Here is a 12,114-nt window from a genome sequence, read left to right as displayed (position 1 = left end):
ACTCTATTTTACTTATACTGCAGGTGTTCAACTCTATTTTTCTCGAAGCATTCCTAAAAGATGATGTAGTAACTCAGTCTAGCTGCTGCCTAAAGAAGTTTTACCTCAAATAGAAGTCATCCAAACTGCCAATGATGGTCAGTTCATTCAAACCATCTACACATCGCAAAGAGTTATCTACTCACCAAAAAGATAAGCAACTCCCTTATAGACACAAAAGAGTTTCACTCACCAATCAAATCTGTTGAGGGCATCTGGCTCTTTAGGTATCAGGGTTGTGTCTAGGAAAATGTACTGACCAGGGTCATACACTTTCTTCTTGAGTAGACAAGCTGTAAAATATGAAAAGTATTTTAAACTTCGTAAATTATCAGACAGATTATTAAACCAAAAAGCTTGTTTCATAAAACTTCAATGCAAGCTTCTTGTTGAATTATGGATTTAGTTTAACTTGTTATTATCAAAGTATTCTGCCACAATCTACTTGATAGTAATAAGCTAAATGGAAGTATTTTAATAATAATCACGAGCAATAAAACATTAACAAAAGTAAACAGTCTCATTATACAATTTGTTTAGATTTTGATGTGCTTGACACACCCTCCTCTCATCCTGTTGCTTTTGTTTCTAGTTGAAGTTTGTGTGTTTGCGTTGTTCGGCTTTGGATTGAAAAAGACCAAAAATTAGCTGTTTTAGCATTAACTTTTTTAACTTGATAAAATTACATAAAAAAAACATGTTCGAGATATCTGCCAGCTAATTGTTTTCATGTCAACAAGAGATCAACGTTAATGATTACTATTCCCATGGTTTACCTAATAAATAGAATAACAATCTTGGAAAATCAAAACTGAATTATCTAACGCGTCTATCACAGCATCTACCACTGCACCAAAATACTACATCAAGTGTGCATGCAAAATTTTCACACATATGTATGCCAAATACTCACACGTATAACTGACTTTGTATACAAAATACTCACACATATGACTGTATATAAAATACACACACATGTCTGTATACAAAATACTCACACATATGACTGTATATAAAATACACACACATATGACTGCATGCAAAATACACACACAGATGTCTGCATGCAAATAAAATACTCACACATATCTGTAGTAGAGGGATACCCTGCGTTGCACGAGTAATAAAAAATCAGCTTATAAATATTACCTTGACACTACATAACCTGTAACTGTTTATAAGCTGTTTTTATTACCCGTGCAATGACAGCAATTTGGTTAATATGCAAATAAATGGTCAATTGTGTTATTGCACAACATTTGCCGTGAAACCTCTAATTGAATGCCACCTTTATTTGAACGCCACTTTTATTTGACCACCATTATAGGAGAAGGATTAAAAAATAGAGCTTTACTCTTTAATTGAACATTACCTCTATTTGACCACCACTTTGACATTCTTTGCACTTTACGAACCCATAATAGCAAGTGATCAGTAGGAAAGTGTCCACAGAATTTTACTAACAATGACTCGATTACATCAATAACAGTTAATTCTTTTGTTGTTTCTGTTCATATCGAAGTCCATTTTCCAACTGTAACCTTTTCCAGTTTTTCCCTTAAAATTTTGAAAGCAACACCATAGAAATACGTAATAACTGTATCAGGCTAATAGTAGTTCCTTGTTTAACGCGATGTTGATACATCAACATGTGTGAAAAATGGTTTACATTTACAATGGTATATGAATGACTAGTTTTAGGCTAAAAGTTGTGCTTAGAGCTCACATGGCTAAAACCTTATCATCATTTGTGCGGGATGCATCGCGTAAAAGTTTTGCTCGGCTAAAAAGTTGATGCAACGCTAATATTGACTAATTCAGCAGTGCAGAAAAAGAGTTAAGGTGAGAAGACATGGCCGAAGATATTCAACAGCCAGAAGAATATGAAATCGTTCCAAACTGAAACAACAATCAGAACGCAACTGGCCGAGCAAATGATACTAATATTTTTGTCTCAGTAATGTTAATTTTGGTTTCTGCATGTATTATAAAAATGGTTTGTTTATATCACTTGTTCATGAATATATCTATTTGTAGCATTTGATAGATGATTATTATTATTATTATATAACTTACAAATTTGCAGATTTATACCATATTATTTGATAGCATCATTGTGCTTATATAAAGTTTATAAACTCAGCTTACAATGGATCGAAGCTCATAACTACTCTTATATTGCACATAAAAAGCCAGTTTTGGCTGCAAACTTTAGCAAACATATCAATGAATGCAATGAGCTTTTATGCAAAATTGTTAAATATAGATATAAAATAAAAACATGCCTTCAAATTTAGAATGAAATGAAAAAAATTTAAGCTCCAACAAACTGCAAAGCAGGGCACAGGGGATAATATCATCACATGTTAATTGCAAGCAATAGATATCAACTGGTAGATATATTGCTCGGCTTCCCAATGCATATTTATTAAGAGATCTACGACAAGTTTGAAGTAAGCTATAGCAGATTTATTGTATGTAAAAAGGTTAATATCGCTCCACCCAAAGGAGCTTACAAAATATAAGCAACATTCCCGTCGCCCATGAAAGGGTTAAATTTATCTTTCCAAAATTTTGATGAGCTATTTGAAAAATACGCCAGACTTTATTTAAACGCCCACCTCTATTTGACTGTCATTATAGGAGAAGGGTTGAAAAATAGAGTGCCATGGCGTTCAAAACTTTTTATCTACTAGTTAAGAAACTGACTTCGATGTCTCTTATCAAATTAATGGTATACTTTTATTCCTAATGTAGTACTTTTACATGCAAGTTTGTTACACTGAACTGAATAAGCATGTCTGCCAGTACAATAGCGCTACAAAAACTTAAATAGCTACAAAAGATTTGATAGTACATTAGCGCTACAAAAACTTACCGGAACAGTTTGCTGGAGTTGTCACACCTTGTATTAATCTGAAATATGGGAAGATATCATTGATTTGAAATCCTTTTGATATATTACTCAACACATTATGCATGGTGTTATTTAAAGGGTGATTGCTACACCAGGAAAGTAAACCATATATTGGCTTAATCTGCACACAGCGGCTATTGTTATGCTACGAGTATGTAAGTGGTGTCTAACCATGTACACCTCAACAGACATGTGAAATATAGGCATTATTTATGCCCATAGTTTAAGTACCTGATCAACATATTCATGAACAAGGTCTATCTATATCAGCTATGAAATTTATATATATAAATCTCAAAGCTTGTAGTTTATCTGTTCGGATGTCTGCCGGTCTAGTTATAGCTATTAAAATCTTGGAATGAAAAGCTCGCTGCGTGCTGGATTTGAACTTACGGAGATTACAACTGCAAGTCTCAAACCACGCACTTAACCATTGAGCTATACAGTCCTTAGTGAACAATCACTTTCCTCATATACCATATACCGTATGCACACACGCACGGTGCAAAGTTGCACGCCAAATGTGCACTTTTGATTATTAACTAATATTACCTTTTGTATTTATTTTTTAAATTGCTTAAAAACTAACTTTTTGCTACTATTACCTCTTTTTTAATTTGTAATTTTTAAATGTGCCGTTTCAATTTCAAATGTTTGTTAACTTTTATTTTCGAGTAGGAATAGCCTCTACATTCTCTTCCCGTTTGGTCAGACAAAGTACCAGACAAAGACAGTTCGACATCTCATTTTTACATTTGTACTAGTATTGAGAGGTACCAGCATCGTCGTATTCTAAGTTTTGATGGATAGCTTCTGATGGAACAGTAACCTTGTTTATACACACACTTCTATGCACGATTGTTATTATTAATTTAACCTACTCTGGATTTTTATTTTGTTTTCTCAGTTCGTATTAATTGCATCATTACTAAATCACCCTTCATTGTAATCGTAGCAAAACAGACTTAATTTAGCTATTACTTGCTAATTATTTCACATTTACATCTAAACACTTTTATAGTTGTTTTATTTTGTTTCTTAATTTATTTGACCTGCACAAAACATCTTCTTCATGATATAAAGTTTGAAGGTTACAGTTGTTTGACAAAGTTTGAAAGCCTTTACAGCAGTTTTATTGTTTCTTTCAATATATATATATTTTTTTAATAACAGCACAAAACACTTTTCTCATAATATGAAGTTTGAAAGTTGGAATGGTAACTGTTGTTATACATGTATGTTAAATAACAATATATTTTCTGTCCATAGACTTATATTACCTGGGCAACGCCGGGCATTTGACTAGTAATATATTATATTAGTTTTGTAATTTATATCCAACTTGGTTGTTGTATTTATGAGTGCCTATATAATTATAAGTTTATATAAATTCGGTCTAAAAATAGTATTTTAGATATAACTATTGATGTTAAAAATGGGTACTTCAATGTGGTTATTATGTAACTAACAAAACTATTATCAATTACTGTTTCATTTAGTTAACACATAGTAGTTATGATATGTTTTTCTACTCCTTCACAATAGACTTTATATTAGCAGAAGATAAATGCATGTCTAAAGTTATCTAAAATGGACATGATGTCATGACATCCTTAGCAAAAATGATCAACTAAACACACTTTTGGTAATCATAACAGAAACATGCTAGTTTACCTTGCTACTCATCTAATAAGGCATTTATAGTAACTAACTCCTAACTAACTAACTCCTAACTAACTAACTCCTAACTAACTCCTAACTAACTAACTCCTAACTAACTCCTAACTAACTAACTCCTAACTAACTCCGAACTAACTAACTAACTAACTCCTAACTAACTAACTCCGAACTAACTCCGAACTAACTAACAAACTCCTAACTAGCTCCTAACTAACTAACTCCTAACTAACTAGCTCCTAACTAACTAGCTCCTAACTAACTCCTAACTAACTAACTCCTAACTAACTAATTAACTCGCTACTCACCCTTCTTGAAAAGGTAAACACGACATGGTAGATGGCTGCCAACCGCAATGCGGATCTCTAGAACAGGTGCTGCAGTGTAGATATTTATCACACTGTGCAGTGTCCACAATCTGCACGTCTTTGTCTGTTCCTATCACTAGCTTGTTTTTCTACAATCATAAACAACTGTTAAAGATTCCTTTGTAGAGACAAGCTCAATGTAATCACTAATGAGATTTATTTGTTTTGCTGACATTTTCTTTACGAGTGTTTAGATAAAAACGCAATTTTGTTAAAATGTCTGCACTGACTATTATATTGTCCAATGGATTATGATTTTAATCATATTTTCAGTAAAAAACCTCCTTTATAGCAAACTGTATTTGGGTGCTTATAGTATCAAATAAGCTGAAACACGTTCATGAGTGACTATACATAGAACCTACACAACACAGACAATCTAATGTTGCTGGATATATATATCCATCATCCTAACAGTGCCTGTGCTGGTGGTGTACTGAACGAGGAAGGAACGCGTTCAGTCCTATTTTCAAATTTCTCTTTTTATGCTCATAATTATTCCAATAATGTGCTTGTTTTTCATGAAAATTTTAAAAATTAAAAAGTGTACTTGCTGATAACATAATTAGTCAATGAGATGCAAGCAAAGTAAAAAGGCTCCAGCATACTGACCTAGTGTCGATGCCATCAGCATTATGTACTAAATGCACTGGTGCAAGACATGAGCTTGTGTAGCCATGCCTTAGCAAGGCAAGACACCAGCAACTTGAAAACCAATATTTTTAGATTTTGTGCCAGAGAGATCAATAACCAATTCGAAAGTTTTAATAAGTAGCCTGTACTAACAAATATTTTACTATGAATGATAGTAGCATTGGGAGCCACCACAACATCGAATTCCTTCATATGTTCCTTCTGGTTTGATTAAAAATAAATTACAAAACTACAAAATGTATCAAAGATTTAGTGCTATGTTATCAGTTCGAATCAATAAAAAATTAATATAAAAATAAAATTAAGAAATCATACAACTCCAAGCATTTAAGGAAGCTGATTATTACTAGCAAATTATTGGATAAAACTTTTAATAACTTGTGAAAACTACAACAGCAAACGATAAACCATCTCACATGCCTTAAAACCTATTTTTTCTGGTTAACCGGATCATAGGAATATATAAAATATAATATAATACATAAAAATATAAAATATATAAAAGAGCATTACCGCAAGTTTCATATCCCATATCTTCACATCACTCTTAAATGGTCTGTAGACAGCTAGGATTCTGTGCTCTGTCGTTTTATTGCAGTCCCATTCAGACTTGAACAAATAGTCCTCTGCACCTTCAGTCAAACTTTCTTGTGTCAGCGTAAAGTAATCTTGTCCCCAACTACATGTACAAGGAAGTGAAGCAAAGGAACATTATTTCATTATCTCGAAGATTTAGATGTAGGGAGAATTCTAGAGAAAGTTAACTGGATTATAGATACTATAGAAATGCACCTGGGATTAATGTAAAAGCCATGACATAAAATTGAGTAGTTAGGTAATAAGTGTTTATGATAAGTTGATACTGTCAGCTCTCTCAACGCAGTATTTAAAAATATAAACTGATTGTTGATGACTGCAAGACTGTCAGTAAATTTCATAAATAGTTAAAACTCATCTTCAACCTACATGTATATAGTGACAATGCTGCCATTTTTCTAATCCTTGTATGCCATAAGTTGGAACGCATTTCTGTTGGAAATGAAATTCTTGCCAATAAAGTAACGAAAAAATTATGGTTTTATATAAAAAATCATAACAAAATTCTTGTAACCTGAAGAAAATAGTTTAAATATATTGTTAGTAGTTATTTGGCTAGAACAGTGCTGTGTAACAGGCAGCTGTGGGGCTGCATGCGGCTTTTCAGCCATCTTTTATGAGGGCTCTGGCCATCTTTTAATAATTTTTCATAATATGTGAAATATGCACTGCTCAATCAATGGGCACCCCTTTACAAGATGTCAGCAGAGCACATGTACCATATATGGCAATACTAAGATCAATATTTCATACAAGCATTACTGCATTAGCAATGAGCACATTTTAATGGATAGATTTTCATGAAGTCGGGGGTTTCCTCATGTTATGATTTCTCTGTCATCAGTATTCGGGCTGTAGGTAGGTAGAAGGTAAGTTCCCAACAAAACCCATAGGGGATGGTGAGTAAATTCTGTTTTATATTAGTGTAAGGCATGGCAGTGGCGTGTGGAAAAGTTGATCTGGAAGGACAAATTTTTAACAATGATTGGAGATGCAGAAAAAGCCATTTGTGTGATCTGTTGCGACCCAATATCTGCCATGAAAGAGTATAACATACGGTGTCAGTTTACCACTCGTCATGCTGATTACAATCAGTACAAAAAGTGAGAAAGAAGGGAGAAATATGATTCAATGTATCAAAGCTGGCAGGCCAGCAACAACACTTTACCCGCTACAAAAAGTTGAGTGAGAAACTTACCAAATGTAGTCTTGTTATATTGCAAAAAATTGGGGAGAGACAGTTACCATTTCAGCATGGCAAATTTGTATACAATGAATGTCAAAGTAGTATGCATATCATACATGTATTTTTATGCCTAATAAAGTGAATATCTGTTAATCTGTTGTCATTTATAATGTTACAAAAGTATTTGTTATTTCTGCTGATTGGGGAGTAAAATGAACATACAGTAGAGTAGGCTGAGGCTACAAATATACATATACGTAATTTCATTTGACATTGTCTGTAATTACTGTCCCTTTCCACACCACATGAAATAACTTAAAGCTTTCTCTTGTAGGTTCTTACTGCGTTTGTGGAAAAATTTTGTTCATACAAAAAGAAGCTCTTGAAAGTATCTTTCTCTCTCTCAAGATATACGGTGGCTAGAAATATTGAGTCATTGAGCAATGAAATTGAGGGATGACATTGAGTGAAGACATTGAGTAATGACATTGAGTGATGTCATTGAGTAATGACATTGAGTGATGACATTGAGTAATGACATTGAGTGATGACATTGAGTAATGACATTGAGTGATGACATTGAGGTGATGTCATTGAGTAATGACATTGAGTGATAACATTGAGTGATGACATTGAGGTGATGTCATTGAGTAATGACATTGAGTGATAACATTGAGTGATGACATTGAGGGATGACATTGAGTAATGAAATTGAGTGATGACATTGAGTGATGACATTGAGTGATGACATTGAGGGATGAAATTGAGGGATGACATAGAGTGATGACATTGAGGGATGACATTGAGTGATGACATTGAGCAATGCTATTGAGTAATGACATTGAGTGATAACATTGAGTAATGACATTGAGTGATAACACTGAGTGATGACATTGAGTGATAACATTGAGTGAGGCTATTGAGGGATGACATTGAGTGATGAAATGGAGGGATGACATTGAGTAATGACATTGAGTAATGACATTGAGTAATGACATTGAGTGATGACATTGAGTGATGACATTGAGTGATGCTATTGAGGGATGACATTGAGGGATGACATTGAGTGATGACATTGAGTGATGACATTGAGTGATGACATTGAGAGATGACATTGAGTGATGCTATTGAGTGATGACATTGAGTAATGACATTGAGTGATGACATTGAGAGATGACATTGAGTGATGTCATTGAATGAGCAGTTAAATCGGTTGCATCTAACTTTGTTTACTTTAGTATCAGCCTGGATAAAGGTACAGACTAACCAGACACGTCTCAGCTTGTTGTTATGGTGAGAGGGGTTGACGAACATTTCAATGTAACAGAGGATTTCCTTACTCTGGCAGCCTTCGTGGCACGACAACCAACAGTGATATGTCTGAGAGTCTGTTGTAACATCTGAGTTTAATTTACTCTTGAGAAACTCTCTGGTGTGAGTGCAGATGAAGCGCCTGCAATGGCTGGCACACAGAGTGGCCTGATTGGTCTTCTTCTTAAATCAAGGTTATAAGAGATTCTACTATTTATCTATCATTGCACAACACACCAAGAGAATCTGGCAGCCCAAACTTTGAATATGGACCATGTGATGAACCTAGTTGTGTCAATGATCAATTCCTTAAGGTCGAGAGCACTAAACTATCGCCAATTCAAACAAATGCTTGAGGAGATTGATTCCGAGTTGGTTGATGTAACATAATACTGCAAAGTGCGATGACTCAGCAGTGTGAAAACTCTGCATCAATTTGATAGGCATCTGAATGAGATCAACTCATTCACCAAAGTAAAGGGAGGGAACACAGAGAGTTCTCTGATGTGAAATGGATAAACGACCTGTCACTCCTAGCAGACATCACTGAGCAGATTAAACAAGCAGCTTCAGGGAAAGCAGCAGCACATTTCTTTACTCTGGCAGCATGTCAGAAGTAAACTTCTAAAACACAACTCTAAAATGAAACTTGTCTACATTTCAAAAGCCTTCAAGGCAGGATGCAAACAACCTTGTTAATCTTGCTCTATATGTCCAGAGAGTCACAGGTCTTTATCATAAGTGTACCGTGGTTTCCTCAATTTAATAATTTAAGAAACTCATTACAACTTTTCTCTGATATCTTCAGTGTTGACCCAGAACATGCATCAGTTGATATACAGCTTGAACTTGTAGAACTCCGATATGATGGCCGTCTCAAGCGACACCATGAATGTCACTAACTTATCAAGTTTTATCATAATTTTTTGCCTCAGGCCTCATATCCCAGTAGGCCTATATATAAACATGCCTTGGGAATGGTGAGTCTATTTTGCTCAACATATCCCTGTGGGCAGTTTTTCAGTAAAATGAAACACACAAGAACAAGTATCGCACGTGCCTCACAGGTAAGCACCTGGTGCAACAACTCAGAGTTGCATCGTCTCCTACAAAACCTGACATTGAGCGAGTTGTGAAAAAAAGCAGTACCAGGTTTATCACTGAGATCTGTAAATATTCCTGTATGTACAGATTTCTAATGCAGGAAAATGGCACTTCTCTAAATAAAACAGGACAGTTTATTTGCTTGTTGAATATTTCTTCTGTTCCCTATTTATTTGTATACACATGGTGATGTGTACATTGTACGCCCACTTGTTTCATTGATACGGTATTTCATACATACATACAAACATAATATGAATACAAGCACCAAACAAACATACTATCAACAGTTGTATATCTCTCTCATTTGCTTGCTCTGAAATTATTCAGCAGCTAATTCACAACGTTTGGCTTTTTGGAATCGACTCAATGTTTCATCCGGCTCTTACTCTGAAAAGTTTGAACACCCCTGGGCTAAAATATCGAAATGGTAATTGCTAAATGATGGAAGTCATCTGGATTATTGCAAACCTGTTATTACGTAGATTTGTCTCCTTCTGCCACCACTCCTCCAGTTTAGTTGCATTAGGCTGCCAGCAACCGCCCTTGTCTTCTCTTGACCAGCTGGCCACTTTGTGAATTTCTCCTTTGGCTGAACAATGAAACGCATGAAGCTACTTTGAAATACACAAATTTTACATTATTTTGAACTTCAAATTATAACTAACCTAGTTGATCATTTGTATATATAAATAGTATAAGTAATCTATACATCAATACATAATCTATACCATATGATATTTTCATATATTATTGCAATATGAAAATATCTTGGTAGAATGTTTTTACAGATAATCGAAATACTTAAGAAAGGATTTGTATATGTTCATACACGGACATGGGAAGAATGGCTAAATAGTAATTGGTGAACATTTTCCTATGTCTACAACCTTTGAACACTATACCATGATACTGTGAGAACAATTTACGAAACTTCTCAAAAGGTGTGAAGTTTGTAAATTTCAGAAAAATAAAAAAAACTAATGAACATTTAAAAAGTTTGAGAATCTTTAATTTAGATGTAACCTTTTGATTAGCATCTGACATTTTCCTAAGCAGTTCTTTAGTATTTCGTGTTGTATGCATGAAGCTATTTGTTGCGCAAACTACAGCAGATGTGGCATCAATCTGAGGCACATTTGCAGTAGTTTATATGTATGTATGTATGTACGTACATATGTATGTACGTACGTACGCACGTGCGTACGTGCATACGTGCATATGTACATACATACATACGTACATACGTACGTACATACGTACGTACGTACATACGTACGTACATACGTACGTACATACGTACGCACATACGTACATACGTACGTACATACGTACGCACATACGTACATACGTACGTACATACGTACATATGTATGTACGTACGTATGTACGTACGTATGTACGTATGTGCGTACGTATGTACGTACGTATGTACGTACGTATGTACGTACGTACGTATGTACGTACGTACGTATGTACGTATGTATGTATGTACATATGCACGTATGCACGTACGCACGTACGCACGTACGCACGTACGCACGTACGCACGTACGTACGTACGTATGTACGTACGCACGTACGTACGTATGTATGTACGTATGTATGTATGTACATATGCACGTATGCACGTACGCACGTACGCACGTACGCACGTACGCACATACGTACGTACGTATGTACGTACGCACGTACGTACGTACGTATGTATGTACGTATGTACATATGTACGCATGCATGCATGTATGTACGTATGTATGTACGTATGTATGTACGTATGTATGTACGTACGTATGTACGTACGTATGTACGTACGTATGTACGTATGTATGATGTACGTACATATGTACGTACGTATGTACGTATGTATGATGTACGTACATATGTACATACGTATGTACGTATGTATGATGTACGTACGTATGTACGTACGTATGTACGTATGTATGATGTATGATGTACGTATGTATGATGTACGTATGTATGATGTATGATGTACGTATGTATGTGTGTACGTATGTATGTGTGTGTGTATGTATGTGTGTATGTATGTATGATGTACGTATGCATGTGCGTGTGTATGTGCGTGTGTATGTATGTATGTGTGTGTGTATGTATGTGTGTGTGTATGTATGTGTGTGTGTATGTATGTGTGTGTGTATGTATGTGTGTGTGTATGTATGTGTGTGTGTATGTATGTGTGTGTGTATGTATGTGTGTGTGTATGTATGTGTGTGTGTATGTATGTGTGTGTGTATGTA

General features: G+C 34.9%; 1 protein-coding gene across 1 annotated transcript in view; it reads right to left on the bottom strand.

Annotated features, from left to right (window-relative positions):
* The window catches only part of LOC137395007 (uncharacterized), a 50,998-nt gene that overhangs the window by 2,150 nt on the left and 36,734 nt on the right, over positions 1 to 12,114 (bottom strand). The window contains exons 19-23 of the mRNA XM_068081788.1: positions 10,325 to 10,445; positions 6,169 to 6,334; positions 4,942 to 5,090; positions 2,918 to 2,955; positions 233 to 332 (exon numbers count right to left, since the gene is read on the bottom strand). Of these exons, the coding sequence (XP_067937889.1) occupies positions 233 to 332; positions 2,918 to 2,955; positions 4,942 to 5,090; positions 6,169 to 6,334; positions 10,325 to 10,445 (574 nt within the window). The remainder of the gene's footprint in view (positions 1 to 232; positions 333 to 2,917; positions 2,956 to 4,941; positions 5,091 to 6,168; positions 6,335 to 10,324; positions 10,446 to 12,114) is intronic.

This window comes from Watersipora subatra, chromosome 4, assembly GCF_963576615.1.
Source record: "Watersipora subatra chromosome 4, tzWatSuba1.1, whole genome shotgun sequence".
Classification (NCBI taxonomy): domain Eukaryota; kingdom Metazoa; phylum Bryozoa; class Gymnolaemata; order Cheilostomatida; family Watersiporidae; genus Watersipora; species Watersipora subatra.
Note: the sequence above shows the minus strand (reverse complement) of the source record. Positions and strands in the feature narration are given on the sequence as shown.